This window comes from Drosophila busckii, chromosome 2L (genome assembly GCF_011750605.1).
Source record: "Drosophila busckii strain San Diego stock center, stock number 13000-0081.31 chromosome 2L, ASM1175060v1, whole genome shotgun sequence".
Taxonomy (NCBI): Eukaryota; Metazoa; Arthropoda; class Insecta; order Diptera; family Drosophilidae; genus Drosophila; species Drosophila busckii.
In genome coordinates this window covers 4,450,716-4,478,559 of record NC_046604.1, presented here as the reverse complement: position 1 = coordinate 4,478,559, position 27,844 = coordinate 4,450,716, and the positions used below count along the sequence as shown (strand labels likewise).

The 27,844-nt window shown below is 36.4% G+C and overlaps 3 protein-coding genes across 4 annotated transcripts in view; 2 read left to right on the top strand and 1 right to left on the bottom strand.

The window, feature by feature from the left end:
* The first annotated feature begins 704 nt into the window (after positions 1–704).
* LOC108594477 (estradiol 17-beta-dehydrogenase 11) lies at positions 705–11,223 on the top strand. The gene is given in 8 exon segments (XM_033294004.1): positions 705–716; positions 6,355–6,508; positions 6,569–6,693; positions 9,779–9,889; positions 9,952–10,077; positions 10,141–10,262; positions 10,345–10,461; positions 10,556–11,223. Coding segments are annotated over 8 exon segments (1,035 nt in total). The 3' UTR covers positions 10,824–11,223.
* Positions 11,224–11,598: 375 nt separating this feature from the next.
* LOC108596319 (integrin beta-nu) lies at positions 11,599–16,501 on the bottom strand. Its single transcript, XM_017981938.2, is given in 8 exon segments — positions 11,599–12,481; positions 12,483–12,578; positions 12,580–12,993; positions 13,052–13,247; positions 13,985–14,735; positions 15,903–16,092; positions 16,174–16,253; positions 16,317–16,501. Coding segments are annotated over 8 exon segments (2,397 nt in total). The 5' UTR covers positions 16,393–16,501; the 3' UTR covers positions 11,599–11,887.
* A 1,084-nt stretch (positions 16,502–17,585) lies between these two features.
* LOC108608182 overlaps positions 17,586–27,844 on the top strand; it is a 72,088-nt gene continuing 61,829 nt past the window's right edge. For both annotated transcript variants that reach the window (XM_017999444.2, XM_017999443.2), the window contains exon 1: positions 17,586–18,018. The gene's annotated coding sequence lies outside the window, so the exon portion shown is untranslated. The remainder of the gene's footprint in view (positions 18,019–27,844) is intronic.

The following is a 27,844-nucleotide window of genomic DNA, read 5'->3' as shown; positions in this document are numbered from 1 at the left end:
CGCTCTAATGCTGCCAGCTATAAACAAATATTAATAATTATACAGCAGCAGCAAAAAAAAAACAACAACAACAATAAAACGAAAAGCTTATAATTAAGTTACACAAACTAAAACAATTAGCGCTTAGCGCACAGCAGCAACCAAAGAACGCATTGGGGAAGCTTTGACAAAAAGCTTCGTGACGTCATTAAGCTAAGCTTCGACGTGACTGCGACGCCAGCAGCAACAATATCCAATAGCGCCCCAAAATAAGAAGTCGAAATTCATTCCTTTCGTTCAAATTCGTTTGCTACGCTCACGAGAGCGGACGTGCTGCGCGGAAAGTCAGAGACAAAAGCCAAAAAAGATAAATTATACGCAAAAAGCAAAATATACAAAATAAAGTGGCTTTTAGTTTGGCTGCGTTGTGTGTTGCCCAAAATATTATATTAACGAATATAACTGTGTAACTTATTCAATGTGTGCAGTTTAAACTAAAAATAAATAAAAAATTTAAAAATTGTGTAAAAATGGTGAGAAATAATAACAATTTGAAGGCGGATTTAAATACGCCCAGCAATGGACATGCGCTGCTTAATGGCAATGCTGCCACGCCCACAGCCGCCGCACTCAGCTGGCGTCAAACACTTTGGAATAGCTGGGGATGTCTTTATTGACTGGCTGGTTTTTATTCCTGCACATTGGTTATACGCGTATAACCTACAATGTCACTATTTGTACGTGTGTTGTTGTTGTTGTGTTTCAAGCTGTTAACATACTTAAACTAGTTGGCTTAGGCTCTTCAATCTATTTGTAGTTTGTAGCTTCCGTATATTCAAATTGACAGACTCATTAATAAGCGTTGAATTTAATGTCGAGAGCCTTGACAAATACTTTCAATTTTACAATAGCGTAAAATCTTTAAATAGCGACAAAGTATTTAAATGAAACACGTTAACTCAATTTAAAAAGGCAATCAAGTTTGAAAGCTATAAATATGATAAATAAAAACATAGCTAAAATGTTTAAAAATTTGTTTGTTTGAAAAACTCAAACACTTTAAATGAAATTAAAAAAATGCATTTATTAGTCAAAATATTTGTTGTAGATTCTAATGCATACAAGCAATTTTAAATTATAAAAATTATATAACAACACGCATATATTTTTATTGTTATAAGCATACGCACAATTATTAAAAATTTGATTTGTTATTCTTAAAATTTTGCAGACTCATTTGCATATTAAATAAATCAACTCCACTTAAAAGTTTTATTCAAGCTTCGCACTACATAAATCAAGCGAGATCAAACCAGTTTTAATATTTTTTTTGGTAACAATATGATTTATCTTGTTTGCCCTTGCCGCTACCAGTTGAGCAGTTGGCCAGCTTGACGCTTTTATCAATAATAATGCAGTTTCATCAACCTTTTATGGGCTGATGCTTATAAATTAAACGACACGCGCATGAACTGCAATTTTATGCTTGACACAAGTGCAGATCCGTCACTGTTACACGAGGTAATTAAAATAATTAATTTAAAAAAAGCTGCGGCAAGAAAAGAATTTTGCTAACAATGCAATTTACTATGATTTGAAACTTTGCTTATGTAGTATGAAGAAGAAAAATTTGTTAATTAGCAAATATTGCGGTACAGCAGAACTCATAAGATAATTATATATTTTCTCTTTTTTTTTTTGCGATGTTACTTTTGCTTTGTACTTCACTTTGTTGTAGTTGTTGGGTAGATATGATCATTAAATATAGCATGTATATCATGTATTTGGCCTGAGACTCCATTATGCATGAGTGCCATTAAATTGGCGAGGCAACTGTCTTTGCCTGAATGCTTAACTAGCAGCGTCAGTTGGTATCATCAATTGCAGTTAACTGCTAAAAATGTTGACATTTTGCTGCTGCTTTAAGTCAGTTTTAAAAAAGAATATTATATATTTAAATAAAGTTAAGATTTAGCTAAAGGCGAGACGCTTCAGCGATGATTACAGCTGCGGCTGCTATTTGTCTGTCTGGCAATTGCATATTGATTGATTCTGTTGAATTTGCAATTTGCGTTCAATTGAACAGCTTTAAAAAAAAACTAAAACTAGGCACAAAACTTTCTGGGTTCTATTTTGGCGGCATACACTAACTATAATCAATATGCAGTGTGTGTGTTGTGGTATGCAGCGCTTCACGGGCTGCTGCGCGTTTGGCTTGTGCACACAGTACTTTTTGCATTTTGCCGGCTTGGCAAGCCGAAGCCCGAAGCCTGTTTTTATTAGCTTGGCTAGTTGTGGGTTCGGCTCTGTGTGTGTCTCTGTGGCAACAACACACATTTTTTTCATCGGCAAATTGCGGCTTACTTAAATGTCTGCATTAGTCTTTCGTCTCTCGATAGTTTGTAAAAAAGAAGAAAAGCAATGAAATCGAAAGTGTGCTTTGAACATCAAAGCAAACACGCAACAGTTCTGCTTTTGCTATGTGATATGTGGTTCTTATGTTTGTATTTTGAAAGTTGTTTGTGAATCGCCGTCACCCGCAACGGCCTTGAAAGCAATCACATGTTGTTGGTTTTTATTTAGGACATTGGTCATTTGCCAGTGTGTCCAGTTAGGGGCTTTGTAAATTTAATTATAAGATTGTTATTATCAAAAATAACTATGACATATTTTCTGCAATAGCTGTGAGCCTCATTTAGCATTGACCTATAATTTACTTTGCTGTGTGGCCTACTCCATTATTACGCGCCATAACAATTTTCATATCCGTAGCTGCGCAATTGGGCAAAATTTATCTATGGCGCTGACCAGATTGCAGCATCAGCACACAGAACTTGATTGTTAGATTTATGAGTGTACACTGCGCGAAACAAAGTGCGACTTTTAGCATGGCAATTGAATTGAAGGCCAAGCCGCCAACACCCGCGCTGCAATAGACAAACAAACGGCAGTAAACACAAATACAAACAAAATTCATTGACCAACTGCAAGACAACAAAACACACAAGTATAAACTTTCAAGTGTACGCTGCACCAACTGCAGGGGATTGGGGGGTGTTGGTATTGTCTGTGGTGTGCAACCCGAGCCAAATCACATACGCGTCATGGCTAAAACGCTGTGCGCATGCTTAGAGCTCAATGACTGCCAAACCAGTTTGATATACGAATGTGCATGTGGCCAAAAGAATTTATTCCAAAATTTATGTGCAAGTTATAAAAATACACAAGTATTTTTAAATGAGAATAACTTACGCAAGCGATAAATGCAATTGTTAACGCAAGGTTTACATTAAACATGCAACAGTTTTGCAAATAAATAAATGTAATAAAATAAATAAAAGAAATACGTGTAACTTAAATATGCAAAAATGTTTTGGCTATAAATATTGCTTCTTCAATTTATATAAAATAAATACTAAATAGTTTATTAATACAATAATTTGTTAATAATTAAGCCACGCGAATAAAATTAATTAAGTTAAACCAAACCACGAATTTAAAATAATTGCTAAAGATTCCGTCTACTTTATATCAAAGTAAAAATAATGTAAAAATGTGGATATTTCTAATTTTTATTTAAGCTATTATTCTCTCAGTTAATATTCTTAAGAAAATTAGCGTTTTAAGCTGCTTGTTTTATAAGTTGCATAGTTTATTTTTTCTTTTACTCTTTGCTGTCTTTTCTCTGCCTTTCCTCGACGCCTTGACGCTTTAGCTGAGTTTTTATATATATATTTTACATATATAATTTATAGCGAATTTACAAAGAAGGTCACAGCGGCGTTGAGCGTTGCGCGTGTGAGTGGCAAGTTAATGTTGCATTGCAACAATATTGCTAGTAGTGGTGTATATTGCAAGTTCGTGCCTTAAGTCTTTTGTATTTGAGCTGCTCATTGAAAAGCGCTCAACATTTACAGCTCAAAAGCACTTCTTGCCAACAACTAAATGTAGCCGGGCCAATTACAGCAGCTGTTGAGTCGACTTAAGTGCCATTTGCTGCTGCTGTTGTTGTTGTTGTTGTTGTTGTTGTTGTTGGGTAAGCTACATGACTTGCTTTGCTAGCTATAGCTAAAGTTGGCATTTGGCTGCCGGCTCTCGTCGCTTGGCAGTTTCACTTTCAGCTCGCCTAGAATCACCTGGTGCTTGGTGCTTGGCCAGTCGCTTAGATTTTGTTAATTTTCGCAATTCTGTCGATCGTAGCAGTAAACAAGTTTGGTTGCTGCACAAACATTTGATTATTACCATGGCGTGAATACCTTCAGAAGCTGCTTGCTATAACATATATAAGTCTGTCTGGCAACTTCCACATTGACAATTTAATGTTGTTGTTGCGCTCTTGCTTTGCATTTGCATAATTGCTCAAGACCAAAAGCAGCTGCTTTTAAGTGTTAGTTTTACCGCTATACAGTTGCATTAATTGCTAGAGTTATAAACAAATGTTTAGACAAAAAGCAGCTAGACTAATGAGCAGCTTGATCATTAGGCTTTATTTGTTTTGTCATTCGCAAAGTGTGGGAGGCAATTGAATCATTGCGAGAGAGAAGAGAATTGTTATATAAATAGAATCTAATTGTCATACTATAACAATAAACAGATATATAAAAGATTTAAATCATTTTGTATATAATGCAGCTTGAATTGTTGAAGATTTATTTTAATATGGATTAAATTCCTTTTTCTGCTTTGCATTCAGCTGAATTAATTCAAACTAAATTCAGCTTTGAATTCCTTCTTTGATTTCTGTTTCAAATTGATTGCAGTTTTTCACTTTTATTCAAAATAAATGCTATTTATTTAAAGTTATACACATTATTAATATTTTATCAGTTTTCATTTACATAAATTAACACAAATAAATAAAAACAAGTTGCAGCTTCACTTCTTTATTTCTCAACATATTTTTCCGCACCTTGACATTCTAGTAGTTTTCCATTTTACAAATATGTGTGTGTGTGTGTGTGTCTCACTTGAATCAACATCAATAGCATCACAAAGCAGCCAATAACCTACAGAGTTCTAAGCTGACTGGCAAGTTTTATGTTTGAATTTGTTACTCGAATGACAAAGCAAAGCTCTTTTCATTTCAAACTTATGCAAAGTCATGTGTTTGAGAACCGAAAAGATGTGAAGTTCAAGTTCCGTGTTGAGCGCATTAAAATGTAATATTTAATAAGCCCAAAATGCTTAAAACGTGCGTGTAACTGTTGCAACAAGCAACTGAGTTATCGTAACCTGACATAATCGCAGCAGGGTTTTATATTGTCCAACTTCCTGGCCCTGTTTATGATTTAGAGAAGCACAAGAATTGCATGTTCATTATGTACAAAAGTGTTTCAACAGGGAAAAGCAGCAACTCATCATCTTTTTTAATATGTTAACATTTTGCAGGGGCAACACAAAACACATGTGCAACATATTCATGTAATTGTAAAATAATTGGACAGCGCTGCCAAGCGCTCCTCGACTTGCCACTGCCTAGAGGCTGTGTGTAAATTGCAGCACAGCGGCGGCGGCAACGTCGCGTGTGGCACGTAAAATTTATGAGCTGCCGCTGTTGGCCATGCAAGAAAGTGCTACTGTTTGTTACCAAAAAAAATAACCAAACAACAACAAATTTTTATGTATATTAAATATTATGTTAATGTTTGTTACTTGCCGCCAAGCCTTTTGTATCGATTGAGCTTATTGACACTAAAGCAACAAAAGAGCTGTCAAAATGAAAAATATAAAAAAACGGCTTAAAATATTTCAAGTGTTTGTCACTTTGCTGCGACTGTTAACACGCTACCGACAATTGGTAGACAATGCAAATTGTTTAACAAATATTGTATGCATGTTTACGTCTTGGTGTAATGCTAAGATTTTAATGCGCTATAGTGATGAGGCCTAAGCTAGTGACTGGGGCAACAATGCTGAATTGGTTAAAAAGTGTAAATAGTTGAAATAATATATAAATAAGGGAATGTGTCACCTCAGTTCCTGTTTTGGTGCTTAAAATATATTTTTAGTATTTAAAGGCTTTAATTTATGATTAAATATCAACTTTTTCTAGATTGATTTATAAAAAAATAGGTGTAATTTTAAGTTTAGATTTTTCCTTAATTCTTCGAACTAGTCTTCTAATAAATTTTATTCATAATTTTATATAGCTTACTTTAAATTTGTAATATTTGCATTATGTGCTAGCAATTTTTATGTAATGAATTACTTGATAAAGGTCGGTAAAAGAGCTTGTGATGCAATGAACTAGGTATGCCAAACAATTTGTACACTTGTTTCTCACTTCCTGCTGAGAAATTCTTTAATTAAATAAGAACAACACATAATTAATTCTCTACACGAACGCTATATATAATTATCAACACCTTTTTGCAGGACCTCTATTATATAGCCTTTGGCTATCCCGAAAAGGAACTCAACACGGACATTGCCCTAATCACTGGCGGCGGCAATGGACTGGGTCGTCTGCTAGCCGAAAGACTTGGCAAACTGGGCACCAAAGTTATCATCTGGGATATAAACAAAAAGGGTAAGTTCGAGCTAAAAGCAACAGCCAATGGAGTGAACTATAATTAAGTGAAATATTCAGGCATTGCGGAAACCGTTGAGCGGGTGCAAGAGGCGGGCGGCTATTGCAAAGGTTATGTGGTGGATATATCCAAGAAGGAAGACGTATATAAAGCAGCCGATGTCATCAGAGCTGAAGTCGGTGATGTAAGTACAAAATTGTTGTTGTTATATATCAAATTGGTAGCAACTATTCAAGCGAGTTGATGCATAAACTAAAACGACAACGCTGTTCACAGTTGAGCGCTGATGAGACAAAATAGTTCAAGCTGTGAGTGTGTGTGTGTGTATGTTGTAAATGTAATTGTTTTGGTAAGTGGCGTTTAATAGCTCGCGCGAACGCTTTGATTCTTTAGGAGAGGAACAACATTGGCCACAACATGGTCACGCCTCTCGAAACACTTTATTGCATATTTATGTCATTATTTTCTTGGTGCTAGTCGCCTGTAAATTTAGCTTGTGGTATGCATGAGCGCATCCTCAACGTGCAACGTGCAACCTTGAGAAATGGTTGCAGATTACAATAAAAAGCGAAGCAGCAGCAGCAAACTTGTGTCTTTCAAACTGGTTGCCACTTGCGTTGCATCTGGCAATTAATCACTATGCGAACTTCAGCTCCTCGCTCTCTCTCTCTCTCTCTCTCGCGGTCTGTGCGGCATTGCCAAATTAAACACAAACCGGCACGAGCTGTGCGCTGGGCGGACACGCCCTCTGCCCACATTAAAAGTGCATAAAAAATCGCTGGCCACTAATTGTGATTGCCTCGCTGCGCATTTCGTGGCAAATAAATCAACTTGCAACAGCAGCGGTAGCAGACAAACGAAACTTTCAATGGTCAGGCATTCTTATACTGCAACTTGCGCTTGCTAATGTGATAGCGTTGTTGTGACAAAGTGTCGTAAATCGACAGCGCATGAGATCTATACATGTTATTATGACTGCTGCCGATGGGTAGTTAAGCAAATTAGGCTGCTAGTAAATAATCAAGCACATTATTAAAGTGCATTTCCGCATGTTATAATATTTAGACTTAATTGCGCATACTTGCTTTATATAAAATGAATGCTTCATTACAATTTGTTAGACAATCAAATCAAACATTGATATCATTTCATAAGAAGCTGCACATATTCTTGAGCGATGTATATTAGAATATTGCTTGTATATATTAATGAATAATTATTCTTTAACAATTTCCTAATATTGTTCAATAGGTCGAAGCTCTGTTTACTTTGAAATCATCTCGATTCCTTTTTGCTTTACTGTTTACTTTTGTCGAATTTAAATAATTGCATTTTACTCTTTAACTGATAATGGATATAAAATGCAAGCTTTATTTTTTAGATTTTTAAGTTAATAATTGCAAAAGAGCTCAGCCAAAAGCTAAAGATACAAACAGCCAAACGCTTAATTTTGAACTAATAGCAAACATCTTACATGCAAAAGTCAACAAAACCTTTATAATTTTCAACTTCCTCATATTTAACTATGTTTTACTTTTTACTTGCCAACTATTACAACATTTTTTGCTAGAGAAATCTTTATTACAATTAAGATGCGCTTAGCTTATTGTAGCATGTCAAGGTCTAATTGCAAATAATGTAAAATGCTTGGCAATGTTAAAGCAACAACAACATTACAAAAATATATATATGTATATATAATTTCAGTTTGCCGCTGTTGCTAGTTAAGCAAAATTAACAACAAGTGCAACATTTGAGCAACAATAAAAAGCAGGCCAAGCTAAGTTCAAGTGCAGCAAAAGTTGAGCTTTTGATGATGACGTTGCGTATGCGCGATTTCAAATTATGCGCACTGACTCGAGCAAAAAAAAACATTATAACGAGGCGTGCATTTAAAACACAACATTCGCAAGCTATTAAATAATATTATGAATATTTCATAGGCACCAGACAGCAACAACAACAACATACAACACTATAAATCGCGTCATTTAGCTAACGCCGAAAATTTTACTTATAAAAGTTTCTCTTGGCTTAGTTTAAGCTTTTTACGCTGCCTGCGTTCTGCTCTTAGATTTAAGCAATTATTTATATTATGTTTGTTGTTAGCTCAACTTGTCAGCGCGCTAATGTTTGTGGCTTGAGAAATTGCCACCGACCAAGCGTTAAAAACTGTTGAACTCTGTTAAACGTGCGTTTAATTGTTAAGTTCAGCTGAACTTTGAAACAATTGTAGTATTTGTAGAAGGAACAAAGCGCTTTTAAATGTATTATGTATAATTATACACATATAGGTTTGCTTTGCTAATAACAATGTAGTATGAATTAAAGAGAGCTCAATTTGGGTCTTTATTTTATAATTAAAAGTTTAGTTAAAGTTCGGCAGTCGAATTTATTGGGACTTATTATAATATTATATAATATATATATAATAGGATAGTTTACTGGTCAAAGTGAATATAAAGACAGATATTTATAAGCGGCATTTATAGATTTCAATGGATTTCAAATGGATTGAATGGTAAAAAGCCTCAGACAGTAGAACTAATTAAAATAAGCAGCACTCACTTTTAGAACTTTTAGTTTCTTAAGATTAAAACATAACGATCTTCTACTAATCCAGTTAAAAATTCAACAATTGACTTTTCTAATCAAGCTTCTAATTTAAATATTAAATATATAACTAAATGAATATAATACTATCAAACTTATTGGATAAAAACCTGCTGATGTAAGAGATTTCGCTGAAACAAAATTAATAACTGCCTAATATTTATATTAATATTATTCATTTTAAACAATTTCAAATTTCTAATAAAGCTTGTAACTTAAATGTTAATTATACAACTAAATGAAGCTCATTGGCTGATGTAAAAGATTTCACCTTAATGGAATAAGCTTAAAAAAATTAATAACTGCTCCCAAGTAAACTATTATTATTACAAATTGCGCTCTTCAGTTGTTTCCCATTCTCACGCTTAGTTAAAGAATTTCATAAATTAGTAAAAAAAAACACTTGGCGAATTTCTTATAAAATTTATGGTAGCCCAAAACTGTCAGCATTTTGGTTTTTTTTTTTTATAGAGTTTTGCAATAACATGCAAACATAAACATAGAGCCGAAGGCCACTTAACCACACCAATTGATAAACCAAAACGAGTTAAGAATATATATAAAATTATTTTTTTGCTTGTTAGCAGCGCAAAAAAGTTGCGCAAGACGCAGCAGCAAGTTGTAAATGTTGAGTAAATATTTTTTTATTTTTGCAGATAACTTTGCTGATTAACAATGCTGGCGTTGTCTCTGGCTTGAATCTGTTGGATACGCCGGATCATTTAATCGAGCGCAGCTTTAATGTCAATGTTATGTCACATTTTTGGGTTAGTATGCTAAATGCTCAAGTGTCAACTACAGTTGGCTAAAATGTTTTATTTTATTGCAGACCACAAAAGCATTTTTACCCAAAATGATTGAGAACGAACGTGGTCATATAGCTTCAATAGCATCGCTGGCTGGACATGTGGGCATTAGCAAATTGGTCGATTACTGTGCCAGCAAATTTGCAGCGGTTAGTTAGCAGCAGTACAGTGTCTGCCAAAAATATGCGCTTACTTGTTATATATAATTGCAGGTTGGCTTTGATGAGTCGCTGCGACTGGAACTGGAAGTGCTGGGACACACGAACATCAAAACCACTTGCATCTGTCCATTCTTTATACAAGCCACAGGCATGTTTGATGATGTCAATGCCAGGTGAGTTCAGTGTTCAGTGTGGGGGGCGTGGCTGCTGCCTCTGTGCAATAATGTTGACAGTTAAACGTTCTTTCTACTGCAGATGGGTGCCCACATTGAATGCCGACGAGGTGGCCGATCGCATTATTATAGCCATTAAAAAGAATGAGAAACTTGCGGTTATACCTGGTTTCCTTAAAGTCCTGTTGCCCTTCAAGTGGTAAGCAAACAAGCCAGACAGACATTGTATTTAATTATGTATATTTAACATAAAATGTTAACAAACTTTTGCGCTTACTCTCGCTTATTCGCAGGGCCTTCCCTTGGGGCTGTGTGGGTGGCTTGCTGCGTCGTCTAGTACCGGATGCCTCACCCAAGGGCTTGCCCAGCTCCAGTCATAGCGCAGTTCTAAACAATGGCCACATCATTGCCTGATCAACTACAACACTAACAAACACAACAGCGGAGCTCAGCGGTTGCGCACTGAATGCGCAGCTTACAAGCGCCAGCGCCACTTTGCCAGCCAAGTCACCCTCGATGCTCATCCAGCGCACTCCTTCGTTGGGGGAACGTGTGCTCTAAACCACCACCGGGTCGTCGTCCCCCCTTTATTTTTGCATTTTATGTGTGTGTAATTGAATTTGTTCTTACCGTTCTTTTTTATGAGTTTTTAAATTTCGTCCACGTGCATTACAAAATACTAAGCTACAAGTCTAGTGATATTACATTTAGTTAAAGAGCCCTGACATTAAAGTTTATATTCTCTTCTTTACTGTACAGCGCAATGAGTCAGCGGTTATCAGGTTTAATAAATGCATTTCACTCTATCGGTTAACAATTTTTAAGTTTTTTGGGGCACAATAATTTAAGCCGCGTGTGATTCCTTGAAACGAATCTTTGCCGTAGTTAAATACAAAGCAAGAAATATATATTTAGTTATTAATAACAAACATACTTAGTTAGCAGCGAAACAAACAAATAATAATAATTATGTAAAATACAACAGCAAAGTTTTAGGGTATAATCATAAAAAATATGTTTAATAAATAATTTATATGATATTAAAAGAAAATATACAAGGCATTTTGATTGGGGGCAATGTAAGCTGCTTAACAGACTTATGTTAAAATGGTTAAGGTAAGTACAAATGTTAACAGTGAAAAGTTCGAGGATTAACAGACAAAATTACTTACTTTAATCATTTTAACACTAGTTTGTTTACCAGCTTAGACTAGACTTTTAATTAGTATTAAAACGATTAAGGTAAGCACAAATTTTAACAGCTTAACAGTTAAAGCTTTAAGGATTAACAAACAAATCTTTAAAAATATTAATAAAAATACAAAAATTATGTTACAAGACATTTTGATTGGGGACATTGATTGGTGGTTAACAGACTTATGTTAAAATGCTCAATGTAGGTACAAATGTTAACAGTTTCAAGGAATATTGTTACAAGGCATTTTGATTGGCGGCATTAACAGTCAAGTCATTAACAGTGGGCTGTTAACAGTCAATAACAATTCTGGCTTATATCAATTCTTAACTCTAACTATGTTAACTGTAGACAATTGAGCTCAACTTTCGCTTTGGCACTTTTGGACAGACGTTAATACTAAATAACAACTAAGTTGCCTTGACTTAACTCAACTGGCAAATGGATTCTCATCGTATTTAACGCTCAGCGCCTTGGGCACTTCGTAGCGTCCAACGGGATCTCTGTAGATGGGATTCTCTTGGCGCAGACTGTTCGATTGCTCCTCATGGAAGCGCGCATACTCGCGAGCATCCTTCATGTTGATGCACCAGCGGAATATCATGATGATGAGCAGACCCAGCAGCAGTGTAGCCAGCGAAATGAAGCCAAAGATGGCATAATAATTGGCTGGCTCACAATCGATCGCTTGGATGGCCAAATAATTGGCACGATCGATCACCTGATAGCCAAAGTAGCTGTCGCATTGAATGCCATGCTTATTGACAATGCGCACCAGGCACATAATCTCCGCCTCCAGTTCGGCGACAAAGCTGTAAGTGAAGCTGCTGCTGCTGTTGGCGCTGGAGCAGATCTGGCTGAGATTATCGCAGGCGCCCATGCCCTGCTTTTGCATAATCAAGCAAGTGACGCAGGGCTCATAGAACTGGCACAGCTTGTTGTCCTTCTCCGCATCGATCTCGCAGAACATGCCCAAATACGGCTCCTCACAGCTGCAGGCGCCGCAGTCGCAAGCACCGCGCTCGCGAGCAAATCTCGCCCGTGGGTCCAATGCAGCCCTCGGTGGACTCGGCGCAATTGCAGCGCGTGCCCGACCAGCCGTACTTGCAGACACATTGGCCCACAATGGCATTCGGCACGCTCCTCATCGCAGTCAAAGCATTCCAGGCACTCGCAGAACTCTCCCGTATGTCCAGCATCGCATTTGCAGCTGCCGCAGTCGCATTCGCCATGATTGGAGCAAACCAAGTGCGACAAGCTGCTGCCCAAGCTATCCAATGGCAAGCGACAGGTGCGCAGCAGTGCTTCATTGGTGGTCGCATTGCTCGGGTCTGTCGGACAATTGCAGAATGTGCCCGTCCAGCCTTCATCGCAGACACACATGCCGCAGTTCAAATAGCCCTGTTCATCGCACTGGAAGCGTCCGTACTCATCGTCTGGCTGCGGCTCCTCCACACACGGACACGGACGCTGCAGCTCCACTTCGATATCCATGTACTCATTCAACGAAGTCTCCTCCACGCGTATTTTGTGATACTGTAGGTGTGTTTACGGATAAATAAAATAGAAAACTTTTTTTTATGTTACACCTCACCAGTGATCCATTCTTGGGATAATCCGTTAGCGTTATATCCACATAGAATTCCACCTCCTTGCCTAGGTTCACATTGTTGCAGTAGTTGCGTGGCCGCAAGTTCGGAAACTGCCCGGCACAGTCGGTATAGTACTCCATTTTTATAAACTCCGGACTGTTGTCGCCAAATTGTGTGCGCTTGATAAAACTCTCGTAGCTAAAAGAGAACAAGAGAATTAGAAACTTTAACTCTAACTACAGCAATGAAAATTTTTCATTAGAATCTATATGAAAAAATTCTTACTTCTATCCATTTTAATATTCAAAAGTTTATTTATAGCAGCTTTGATGTTTAATTGAACTTTAACTCTATCTACAGCAATATTTTTATTACAGTGCTAGAAATTATTTATCTTCCTCATTTTAAGATACAAAGTATGCAAAGTATTGAAAGTAATTGTTTTCGCTTCTGCCAAACATAGAACTAAAACTAAACAAATTTAAGACTATTATAAGACATATAGATAATTTAAGATTCTAAATCTTTATAAGTGTATAAACGACTCGTACTCCTGTATACAAACTCATATTCCATTTTCTCAAATTGTAAATACTTATTTTTATTCATTTTTGATAATTTTTCGAACTATTTTCTTTTGCGGTCGACTATTTATAGTTAGTATTAAATAAATAAATATCAAAGAATATAGAATATTATATTCTATTATATTAGAGAGCTCAAGTGAAGTAAAAACTGCTTTACTAAAACTATTTACTTTATCCGAAAGATAAATTTGAATAACTTTTTCTTTCATAATTTTGTACAATAAACTCTTCTAAGCTCTACAAATAAGTTTTTCAAACTCTTTACTTTAAAATCGAAATGAAAAGCTTTGGAATGACTCTTTGCTTTTCTAAAAACTAACTTAAGCTTTTTATATATTCGATGCTCACCTCTTCTTGATCAACTCCAAAATATTGGACGAGTCCGCGCTTAGTATTTCCACGTTGCTAATCTCCTGCATGAGGCCACTCATCTCTTTGTAGGTGAGAAATACCTCCTCCGTTACAGCAAAGATTACATTGATTTTGCGACGCAGCAGTTCTCGATAGATTTGCTCCAGCGATGGATAATCATAGACCAGCGAGCCCGTATACTCGCCCGCCTCATTTAGATGGCACTGGCGATCGTTGCGCTCCGCTATGCCTGCCAAGCGGCCATCGCCAGCAAAGTGCATGAAGCCATCGGTGACCAGGATGACAACCTTACGCGCCTGCTGCTTCCAGCCAATCTGCTGCGGACAAACCATGACCTGCATTAAAGCGTCCAGCCCACCCTCTAGATTATCCAGATTGCCAGTTATTTTGCTATTCCTAACAGCATTGGTAAACGCCTTAATATCCTCTGTCAGCTGTAGCTGATGCCGATAGCCATAGGTGGGCTCGCAGCTTTCGCGTTCGGCAGCGCAAGGATTATCGCGTAGCTGTGGCATAATCATGGGCATGGCTGGTTTGTCCGCAAAGGAGCCAAAGCCCAGGCGATAATTGTTTGTCAGATTGCGTAGCGTTTTGGTCAACTGCTCGCCCAGCTGCTCCAGCGTGTCCTTGTCATCGCGCATTGTCCAGGTGAGATCCATCAGCACATAAAGGTCAAGCGGATTGTTTAAGGCGCCGCGATAGCTCAGCTTGAGGCGTTGCGTGTTTCCTGACGATTGGAAGAGCATTTTACTACTACTACTACTACCACTACTACTAAAGTTGTAAAGTCAACGGGTTAAGTGCGTCATTTACGAGCTGTTTTATGTCTTGTCTGCTGCTCTGCTCTGCACCCAAAAGCATTTATTACCTCCATTCAGTCAGTCAGTCAGTGAGTTGGTTGCTGGCTCACACCCTAGACTAAATGCTGCTTACCATAATCCTTAAGCCTGCAATTTCTGCTCTGCATAATTACATGTGGTGTCAAGTTTTTTGTTTGTGTGCTTGCTGCTTAATAATGGACGCGAAATTGTATGATTCATGATTGATTCCCATTTTGACAATAAGCACTTGAGGCTTGAAGCGAAATTAGCAAAGATGCAGCTAAATATAGTTAAGATTGCTTGGACAACAACAACAGATAATGATGAATATATATTGCACAAATGTATTGCATTTCCATAATAATTACTCAGATATTCTGTTCATTTAAACTTAATGCTTGTCAAGAATTTAATTGTTTTATATTTAATGAAATTCTACAAAGTTTCTACAATAATGTTGAGTCTAAACTTGAGCTTCAACGATTATATATTTTCTTAGTTTAATCTAACTACTGTTAGTTATATATTTCATACATAAGCTTCAAAAATTTATGATTCTTAAGCAAAGGCAATAGAAAAATAATTTTATAGTATTTGGCTTAAGGCAGCAAAGAGTGTTAAGAGTAAGTAAGATATTTTTTGAATATAGCATAAAGCTATAAAAAATATACCATAGCTATATCATTACTAATCTTACTCATACGCTCAAATAGATCTTATAATTCACACATACAAATGTAAGTGAGTTCAATGAACGCTTAAGATTCCCACGGCTTGAGAGCAACAACAAATGACTGTGGGACATATTGATAAGCAATGTCAATAGAGGATCGAAAACAATAAAAAAAAACTGTACAGTTTAACGTGTAACAAATCAGCAAAGCAAACAAAATGCTGACACAATTTTTTGTTATAGATTACAACAGAGCGAGGGGTGGGTACAAGCAGACTGACAGGGTGGCTGACTATAGGTAGCTTAGGGTATAACGTTTACATGTGTTCCGTTAAAGTGAGTCGAAGCGAGCACCAATAACAATTGATAAACTATGTGGAGAGGATAAGATAACACGCACCTTTAACCAATTTGAGAAACACGCGTTGTGGCTTTACTTGCACCGAATGCTCATCGCTGGACTCGTAATCCTTCAGCGGCTTCTGCTGCAGCACTTCCAGCTGCGGTTGATTCTCATAAATGTTCGCTTCGCTGCAGTTGAAGTTGAGCAGCGTCGCACGTGAGAGGCAGCGAGAGCGCACCTGATACTTCTAAGAGAGTGCAAGAAAGAGAGCGAGAGCGAGAGAGAGTTGAGTCAGCTTTATGTTTTTTTTTTAATTATTACTACTCACCTTGTCCGTGCACCAGGCGCAATTTAAATGCGTACTCAAGCAGCGATCGCAGCTGTCTATGGAATGCATGCATTGCTCATCTATTAAATGAAATAATTATTATTATAAATTATGCTTATATAAACTTTTTTTTTAGCACCAACCTATTGTTATGGCTGCTGCCAGTGTTAGCATCAACAGCCACAACAACAAAAACAATTTGCCGCTGTATGACGGCATGTTGTAAACGTTTTGTTATTTTGGTTACTAATACTGTAGCAGTCTCTCTCTTTCGAGCGCGCACAGCAAATTGTGTAATTTTGTTAACCAGCAACACTTGTTCACCACAATAACACCAAACAACAACTAAAACTAATCATTTTTATTTTTTTCCACACAAAATTTGTCGCACATTAGCTAATAATTTTTTGGTTGTGTGTGTGTGTGTTATCTTATCAAAGCGTTAACTATTTATACAAATAAGAACGTTAGCTGGAAAATGGCACCGTTATAGACGTTTAACGAGCGTTACTCAAATTGTTTAGCTGTGACGTCGTTATTGCTGATAAGTTTATAAACAATTTTGACACTAATATTTGTGTTTAAAACGATTTATGGCGCACTCAAAACTGTAAAGCGTTTCCTCAATTCAAATTGGCGCCTCTTATAGGTTTAAGCAATTCCTACTGTTCACTAGTAAATACTTCACTACATTGTGAACTATACTGCCAATATTTATTTATTATAAACTCGACTAACTTACTTACAGCTTATTTAAGCGAAATCAATAACTTAAAGCAAAGCACAGCAACAAAATATTATTATACGCAAAACAACAAACACTTTGAAAACAGCTGTTCACTGTTGCCTGGAGTTGCCAACTGCCTTTACACTATACAGAGTTGCCAGAACTTTATACGCTAACATAGCTAAGCTGATAAAAAAAATGCTAAATAGCTAAAACAATAATTAAAACTATTAATCAAATAGCTTATATTCTGCTTTCTTTCTTGAAATGTGTAATTAATTCAACATAATCTCTTAGTAATATAACTAGAATTCTATATAATAGCATATTATAATATGTTATAGCTGTTGCAGTTTCAAAATAGCTAAAGTGGCAGCACTACTCAAATGACAACACTGAGTAAAACAGCGGCTTAAGCTAAAAACAATATAACTTCAATACAAATGCTACAGTATTATTATTAATAAATTAATATTAAAATATTACATGAAATATACAATAATTTAAATTACTATTTCATTTCAATTTGTTAAGTTCAAAAATTCAAGCCAAGAACGCGCTCTCTCAACAGCTGTTTTTGACGAGAAACTGGTCTTTCTCGCTTCCACCCCCGTTGCTTGCTTTTCGTTCTCTCTGAATTTCATCGTTTCTTCCATTCTCTCTCATTCTCTTATAATTCGCCAAGTTGAACGGACGTGTGTCGCGCGCTGTCGCTGTAATTTTCGAATTTGTTGTAAATTTTGTTGTAAAACAAGCGTCGCGTCTTCGTTGATTGCAATTGCATGAAAACAAATCAAATCAAACATGTGAAGTGATGCTAGCGCATAGAGAAATGTCTATAAATTAATTGAGGCACACACACACAGAATAAATAAAAACCAACTTTTTTTGGTCGCGTGAATTTTTCGGGCGGCTTGTGAGCGCGCGTGTCACGGCCGCTTTAACGAGATTTTGTTGTGTTTTTTGCGGATAAATTTCGGATAACAAAAAGAAAATAAGTAAAATGTTTATCAAATGAGCCGCATTGCATTGTTTACAACAATTTCACCAACAGAGTAAAGTGCGTGTGTGTGCGTATTCTGTGTTTATTGTTGTTGTGAGAGTGTATTAAATTTACGGTGAGTGCAGTTTAAATAAGAAGTGGTAAAAAAATATAAAATAAAAATCAAAAGCAAAATAGCTGTGGAGAGAATACATAACAACAATATACGAAATACATATTGAAATAAAACGAACGCGTAGAGCGAGAAAAAAAGGAATTTTTCTTTACAACAAAGTTGCTGTTGCTGCTGCCGACGCCGCCGACGCCATCAGGCTGAGACTTGTTCGCCGCTTGCAGCGACGCTAGCGTCGGCATTGCTTTGTTTAGCGCTATTTCGTGTGCCTGTGTGTGTGTGAGTCAGTGTTTTGTTTGTTGTGTATTGTGAATTGGGTAAAGAAAAGAAGGAAGAAAAAACTAAAACGAAAGTAAGCAAGTAAATTGCCCATTTTCCATTTTCCAATTTTGTGTCGCTAAATTGCAAAAAAGTGAAAAGTTTAATTTACTAAATAAGCGGCAACGCGCGTTTGCCGTCGCAGTTACAGTCAAAGTCACCCACACATACACACATACAAAGGCAGAGAGACACACGCATAGCAAAATATTAAGAAGAAGAAGTACTAGCAGCGGCAAAGTGTTGTTTGCTGGTTTTAGTTGTTGCCGTTGTTGTTGTCTATTTTTTGCAATTTCTGCCTGCACACGCTCATTCGTGTTGGATTATTGGATTATACACGCCGCTAACAGCAGAGCGACGTCAACGTTGCGCCGCTAACGGTAAAACGGACAATCCCACACGCACCCACACACAGACACGGGCAGAGGAACTTTGGCGACGCGTCGGATTATTATCCTTTGGACTGGAACGTGCTTTTAGCGAAACACACAAATTGTCTGTGGAACGAACTAGCCACAAAGACAGACGCAGCTGAATAAATAAGGTAAGCACTTCGATTTCAATATACAAAAATAATATGCTAAAAAATAAATTGCGCAAATTATCATGCGGCAAACTAAAGAATTAACCCCAGCGTATATAAAATGTAAATAAATCAATTTTCTATGACTAAGAACTATAATTAAAATTGCCCTCTTTTTTTTTTTATTAATTATCACTCCGGCTTATGCATTCATAAATTGTAGAAAATACGATTTTAGGGCCATAATAATTGCCCTCGGCGCATAAATTTCCATTAAATCAATTTACGCCCCACTCGAAATCATTTGCTTCACTTTTGATGCGGCATAGAATAGAAAATGATTGCAGAAATTTCATTAGTCGCTTAAGTCGAGTGTTTACTGCACTGCAATTATCTGCATGATTTTCATACAGAGGGACACGGATACTATTTTTTTATTTTGCTTTCGCAGCACTTCAAACTTTAGTTCTCGCTCTCTAACTGACAATTTATTCTAATGTTCTTTGCCGTTGCCGATTTTTATCGCTTGCACATAAATTTTTTGTTGTGCTCTGTGGCAACTTTGGTGATTTATTGCCTGTCGATTGTCGTCGTCGTCGGAGTCGGGAACCGACCTCAGCAGCAGATATTGCAGCCAATAGGCTTTGGCTAATGTACGCGTCGCGTCGCCGTCGCAGATGCCGCGGATTAGATAAAAACGTACGGCGCTCTCAATTTATGCGTGTTGCGCCAGTTGCCAATTGGCAATTGAGCCCCCGCCCCATCCCGCTGCTGTTGCAAAGTCAAAAACTTGTCGCGCCCACTAAATCTTAACGGCCAGAAATGCGTTGCAAGTCGCTTCTCGGGCAGTCTATCATTGGAAATCATGTTGCAGCGATAAGAAATTATAGTGCCGTGGCCATAATTTACGTGATTTGCATGCAGAAAATAAGTAACGAACAAGAAGAAGAAGAAGAAGAAGAAGTAGGAAATGTCCAGGTTCATTTCCCGCATTCGGAATGTCAACAAATTTTGCTGCCTTGACATTTATTGTTTTTAATAGTTTCGATGAATGTAAAACATTTTTATGACAAATCCACACATGGGTGATAAAAATCTTTGTATATCTGAATTTCTCTGTCTTACAAAGCTAAAAGAATTAGTCGAGCTGAACCTTTGGGAACGAAACGCATCATAAACTGAAAAAAAAGTGTCATAAAAATTAGTCAAGAAATCACGCTGTCCCCTCCCCCCCAGCTCATTGATACCCCTCTCTTGAGTTTCTTTTATTTGGTTGTTTGTTCTGACACATTTGTATGCTAATGCCACGACCTAGTGTGAGTGTGTCGGTTGAGTTGCCAACGTTGCTTCCGTCGTGCTGCGGCAAGCGCTTAGAACTCAAAACTCAGAACTCAACTCAGCTCAGCTCAGCTCGATGGATTTCTATCACTTTGATGAGGGTCAGTCTATAAGGTCTTGTGCATATATTTAACATTATTATACAGTTTTTGTAATATTTATGCATTTGCTTATTTTCTGGCTGTTGATAAAGGACTTTTGAGTATTTTGTGGCATTAAACATAAATCGTTGGGCTCAACGTTAAATTGATATCTTAAGCTGGCATAATTGAGTTTTATTTTTAGCCTCTCTACTAACCCAAGAGAACTTCCTGCCACTTTCACTTGCTGCAACAACAACAATTGATAAAAGCCTTGAACCTTGAACGCACAGCAAGACGCATTTCCGGCTTTGAGTGTTAAGCGACAATGGCCACAAAAGTCAATAAATAGGCCAAAAAAATTATCACTCGTTAGCAGACACAGAAAAACTGAAAACCAAACAAAGTCATAAACTATGTGGAAAACACACAAAAGAATGAAACATTGTACAATTCATTCTGATGAGCAGAGAATTGTCTGCCCAACTACCTGCCCGCTCGCCCGCCCGCTCTCGCTCTCTCCCTGTCTCTATATCTCTATCTCGCTCTGTGCACATTTCCCAGCAATTATGCGCTGGCTGGCCAAAACAAAAAGTCATTAAATTGCGGAAATCGGGTCACCAAACCAAATGGCGACAAACGTCGTTACAAAAAAAGAGCTGACCAACTAAAATAAAAAAATACCCTCAAAATTACAAAAAGTCGCTGCATTAACTAAACTTTAAGTGAATTATAAACGCTCTCGGACATACAAATTACAACTAAATTGTAAATTTATTTACATTTAATTGCAAGCAAAACAAAGAGAGACCAAATAAGTCTTTAATGTGCCCTACTATGCGCCTAGATAATAAAGACGCGCTTGAGCAAATCATCCGCACTCCTCCGCTCCCCTTTATAGTATAAGAGAGCGCTGTAGTTGCAATAGAGAACGTTAATGATAATGATAATGATAATGCTGTTGATCATGATATGACTCATTAACCTCAACGCCATGACCCAGGCAAATTAGAACTCGGGTGCGTAAGAATGTTCATTTAAAAATAAGAAGAAAAAAAACTTCAAGTCTTCTGTTTGTGCAAGGCACACTGCACTACAAAGTTATAGTTTAGTAATTAGAAAAATAAAATATAACATTACTAGAAAATTATAGTTTCGAAATGAAAAAAAAATATTAAAAAATTAAATATAACAAATTTTAATGCTAATAAATTTATGCTAATAATAAAAAATTAGCTTAAATAATTTTGTATGCTAAGATTTATTTTCATTGCATAAATGAACTTAGTTAGTTTTTGTTTTCTATGAAATTTAATATATTTTATATATTTTTACGTTGAAGCATAAAATTTCATTGTATTAAAACTTTAATCAAAATATTTATTTTGAAAATAAACTAAGCTATGCTTTATTTGTATTGAATAAATAAATAGCATATTGAATAGATAAATACATGTACAAAACTAAAAATAAAAAATTCAGAAAGAAATTAGAATATTTCTTTACTCTAATAAATAAAAATTTGTTTCAATGAACCCAAGGCTTCAGTTTCTGATTTGCATGTGTCTTAAACTTTTTCATAAAGAATAATATTTTATTTAATTAGGAAATTAATTTGAAACTGTAATTGAAAGCGTTGAAACTTGAGCTTGCTTGACTTCATTAGTTGACTCCCAATTATGCAGCGCAGTGTAATTTTCTCAAGCGCATATGAATAATACTCTCTCTAGCTCAGCACTCATGCATGTGTGTGTGTGTGTATCTGTGTGTGGCTTTGTATTGCGTATCTTTGAGGCCGTCGTTTTATTGCCGTTTCGTTTGCTTGTTGACTTTGTTTTTATTTCATTTTTTTTCTTCCTTTTGCTGGTTTATTTATTTAGAATTTTCTGCTTTTTATTTTTGTATTTTTTGCTGAGTCAGTGTCGAGCGGTGCGATGTTAGAAGTGTGTGCTGTTGGCGCTCAGTGTGTGATGGTGTTGGATATGAATCCAAAGCACTTAGCTGACATATTTGCTGCGCATAAAAAAAATTTTCCTTGTAAAACTTAATGGTCTAGATAAAGTTTTCAAAGTTTCTAAAAAAAAAAACTGAGTCTTAACTTGTGCTTAGCATTTAAATGAGTAGAAAAACCGCAAGTTTTATTTTTTATTTTGTTGACAAGTGAAACTTTTGTTGATGATTCAATCCCAATGTTTTCGCAATCGTTTATTTAATGTTGAAGCTTCGGCTTTATTGCAATTTGAACTGCGCTGAACATTTGAAGAATGGAACACACCTTGTCGTGCTTCAACATTTTTTTCGCAACACTGTAACTCGAGGCGTCTCCGTTTCCCACGTTTTTGTGGCCGCAATAAATGTGAGTCGCATACGTTTGCTTATCAGTTGTTGCAACTTGTGTACTCAGCCCGGTTTAGTCGCAATTAACGGTTTCCAGTTCGAAATTTATAAGAAATTGAAACTATTTATTGTTTGCATCTTGCAGCTGCCACAAGCTGCTGCTGCTGCTGCTGCTGCTGCAGCAGTTTGCTGTTTATATTACTGTTGCTCTTGTTGATTTGTTTACAGTGCAAAACATAAACTAAACAAGCGCCCCCGCTGCTGGTGGTAAATAACAACAAAAAAAAAAAAATAAAATGAAAACATTTATGTTCAATGCGGGGTATCAATTTTTATAGCTGCCACACCTACAAATGCTGCATACAGAGTATTTCCATAGATTTTTGTTTGGCAAAATCATAAAAGATTTAGCTATAAAGCAACATAAAGCACAGAGAGGGAGAGACCAAGAGCGAGAGCGAGAGCGAGAGCGAGAGAGACCTTATGACCTGCATTACTGTGATAAGTCTTCAGCAATTTCTATAAACTTTTCTTGGAAACTGTACAAGTTTCAGCTCAAGCTTTTCATTTGGTATTGGCAAACATAATAACTGAAGTTCATTGGAATTTTCAGCAAATGTAGCTCAAATGTTATTACAGATTTGGCAAAATTTCTAATGCTTAAACAATTGATTTAAATTTATTTAAAATTCATCAAACTTTCGCAGATGCTTAACTATTTAAATTGCAACTTTTATTTATGAAGAAATTAAATCTACTTTAATCAGTTTTTCATAGATTTTTTAATAAAACATTGTTAATCAAATGACGTCTATTGAAACATTAATATCTCACGATACTTCAGAAACTTACTAACACATGCAAAATAAGTTAACATGTTTTTCGGCTTTGTAAAAATTTGTTGTAGTGAAATCTACTTAAAACAATAATAAAATAATTTATTTATTATGTTCTTATTATAAAAAATTGATTATCAAGCTAAGGTCTATTGAAATTTGCTGCAAATTTACATTAAATCAAGTACTTCAGCAATTTTCTTAAATATGAAAAATAGTTTTACTTAATTCTATATCAAAAATTGTTTATCGATTGTTACGCTTTGCCATAAAAAAATTAATTTATTTGTTAAATTGCTGCAAAATAATAATTACAGAATATTTTTAGTCAAAAAGCTACGCTTTAAAAATTTGAAAGCAAAAACAACTTAAACTTAACTAAGGCTTACACATATTCTAAAATAATTTCTATGTATTTGGCTCTCACTGAATGCTATAGAAAACTATTTAAAGCAACAACTTAATATAAACAAAGCTACATTTGTTTAAATTGAGTTTTATTTTAAGTCAACTGCAGCATAAATGACTTCACACCATTTAGATGCACTTTACCTTTTTTTTTAAACATTTGCCGCACTTACTGTACTGTGTGTATTTGTATTAAACATTACAGTTGCTGATTGCGGCATTTTTTTTCATTTGCCACACTCTGTGCTGTGTCTCGATGGTGGCAGGCACATAAATAATGCGCTTTAATTACTGCATGCCACACAGCATGTGTGGCAGCAAGCAATAAGAAAAAAAAGCTGCATGTTTAAGCATGTGCTGGCGCCTTTAACTTATTATGGATACCCCAGACCCCCCGCCAAAGGCAAATGAGCGCATTAACTGTAAATCGTGTTAAAAAGAACTTATCATTTGCATTATAGTCTTGGGGCGCCTCCCCCCAAAACACACACACACACACACAAGCCAAGCCAAGCCATGATGACTATTAATATTTAATTGCTGCAGCCTTAATTATTGATCAATTGGCAGAGCTCGAGCCAGAGCAGCGCACACGACGAAGAGGCGCCTGTGCTCCTAGCAATTATAAATGGAGAGCGAGCATGCAAAATAACAAAAAAAAAACAAATAAATTTATATGTATAAAGCAATTTCCGAGCTGAAGCCAGCAAATTACATGCCAAAAACACTGAGACAAAAACGGAAAGCGAATGCGCAAAAAAAATACAAAAAATAACAAACTAAATTAAGCGCCTTTGACACTGCAAAATGCAAAAAAAAAAAGTGGCAGGCAAGCAAGAAAAACGCAAACCAAATGAAAATTGTTAAGGAAAGTGAAAATGCAGTTTTTGGCCAGCAAAAAAAAAATAAAGAGCAGCGCAGCGTCGCAGAGCGCGAGAGTTTAATTTTAGTTTTATCGCCACGAATTGAGTTTCAAACTGCGACTCTCGTCGTCGTCGTCGTTTTGGCAGAGCAAAGCAAAAGCATAAGAGAGAAATAGATGCGTCATTAAAGCAGAAGCAGCAGCAGAGGCGAGAGGCAGCTAAAGTAGTTGGCATAGAAATCGACGACGTTGAAGACAAACGTTGACAAGCGTAAAGGACTCACATATGCATGTGTGTTGTGAAATCCTTTAAAAAGGCAATTTTGGCTATGCTGCATGCAGACCACACACACACTAATACGCCTGCGCTCTTGCCACAGCGTGTGGCATGTGGCATGTGTGTGGTATAACTTGCCAATATACGTTGCCTGTCGTTGGCAGGATGTAAGGAAGCCAATGCTCTGATGCTGTTGCTATTACCAGGAAGTGGGTAACCCAACCACCCCCCAACCCCCTTTGCAGTTGCAACTGTCGCGTAGACGCATAAAATTGTGTCACAATAATTTAGCCAACGCCTCAGCACGTTGCAACTGACAGCACTTTGTGGCATGCAGCATTGCATAATTGCAATTAACACGCTACGCGAAATCGGCTTTAACCCCTAATAAATATAAACTAAAGCCCAAGTAGCTGCTGCCGCCGCCTCAAGTGCAAACTTCCTTTTATACTTGCTAAACTCTCAGTTATCCTGGGGGGTGAATTGCTGCCCCTTTCGCTTACGTGTGCACTCAAGTGTGTGCGCAACACTCAAATGACGCCGAGAGTACAAAATACTACAAAAGGCGCATTCGCATTCAAGAATTTCACACGAAATTCCAACACAAGAAACACGCGCAGACATAATCGAAGTTAGTGCCAGCAACAATAAGAAGAAGCAGCCAGCCCAGCCCTGTAAAATGAAGAAATGTAAAAGGCATAAACTGAGCACTGGAACTGCAAAGTGAACCAGGCAAAATCAACGCCAGCTGACAACACAAAGGACACTTTGCTGCAATTTTCCTTTAGCTGCGTGTGGGGCGCAAAATGTTTGTGCATTTTTTTATGTTTTCCTTAAAAGTTGTGCTAACAACCAACAACAACAACAAAAACAGCAACAACAACAAGTTGTCTGTTGTTACAGTGAAAATTGGCAGCAGCGACAGCAAAGAAATTAAAAAGTAAACAAGTTGGCTGCAGTAAAAAGTTTTTATTGAAAAACGTACAACATTTTTTACAATATGAAATACAATGTATTAAAATACAACAATAACAATAACAAATGTATATATTAATAGCAAATCCATTTAAATACATAATAGTGAGTTATAATAAAATACAAATTCTTAAAAAAAAAATAATAAGAATGAAACCAGCAGAATAAAACGTAAAATAAATTGATATAAATAACAACAATTTAAATAAATATTATAAATGCGCTCAAAAAATTTGTTAATAGAACAATTTAAAATTAAATAATTATAATAATTGTTATTGATTTGTAAAAAAACTTTAAAATAATGTGCTCAACAGATTTTTTAATAAAACAATTTAAAATTAAATATTTATAATAATACTTGATGATTTGAGAAAATATAAGTAAATTTAAAGTAAAATCAAAACCATTTTTGAGTAAAATCAATGGAAAGCATTATAATATTAGTCAGATTGAAATATTAGCTTCAGGGCTTGAAGCTATCGACATTTCTTTTTTATTTCGTACGCATGCCTAAGCAATTGGCTAAAAGAAATTTAATATCAAATATAGGGGCAATAAAAAAAGTTTTAAAGCTGTTGTTATAGTAAAAATGCATTTTTTATTCCTTTCTTCATACGAATTTTAATATTAAAAAACTTACAAAATATATAAAATAATAATACTGACAGTTATATTCAAATGCGAGAACTAGCGTCGAGGTTTTCAGCTGCTTTCTTCTATTATAGGCTATATTCTATTTATTATTAAATAAAAATAATAATAAATACTATATTAATAAATCTGAAGCTTGTCTCACAATACTTAATATGATAGAATGATCCGTAATGCTACTTTTAAAAAATAAACAAAGCTTGTACTTATTCAAAATATGTAATTATGCCTTCATAACTACAGTTATGTATAATACGTGTTGCCATATTGCAACTTATGCTCCCACGCTGCTCTAAACGACGTTTTAAGTGCCCATTGACCTTTGGCAGCTTGAGCTGAGCCTCAGCCTGAGCTGGAGCAACAACTGTCCTGTCAATCGTTTTGAAATAAAAATTTCACTGTAGACGAAAAAGCAAAAACCGATGCCATACATGGGCTACAATTTGCCCAATAACACGACAAGCAAATGAAGCAAAGCGAAAACCAAACTGAGGGGGGGGGCCCAACTAAGGGTGTCACTTTACCCTCTTTGCACCAACCCCTGCGCGTGCGTGTAAAACAACAGGGGGGAGGGGAGGGACTGCTTGTAGCACAGTTACTTTACTGGTGGCAAAAACACAAAAAAAAACAAGAAAATATTACAGCAAAAAAATAAAGAATATTATATTTGTATAATGGCACATGAACACGAAATGAGCAGCAAAGTACAAGGGGCAGGGGGGCATGAGAGCGAAACGCTCTCACAGCATAAAAGCAATGAGAGCTACAGTGTGGAGTGGGAGTGGGAGTTGAAGTGGGCGTTGGGCGTGGGGGGAGGAAGCGCTGTTAGGTGCCAAAGTGTAGGTTGGGAGTCGTTTGCTTTCAACGTGTGATATATTTTATTTTTATTGATTATTCACTATGCGCTGGCTTGGCTGCCACTTCGCCTCCCTCTCTCCACCCCGCTCTGCTCGCTTTGTCAGTTTCTTCAACATGTACAAATTTGCCATAATAATTTTAGCTTGACGCTGCCGCTGCAGCCAACTGCATAAAGTTGTTGCTGTCCCTGTTGTTGTTGTTGTTGCTATTGTTTTTAGCTCATGGCAAGGATATAACATGCTATGGACACTTTAATCATGCTCATATTTTATGCATATGTGGCTGGCAGCGCCAATACCACGCACATTAATGCAGGTCGAAGGGTATAGCTGATCAGTTTTCACAAATTTTAAAGTTTAATCT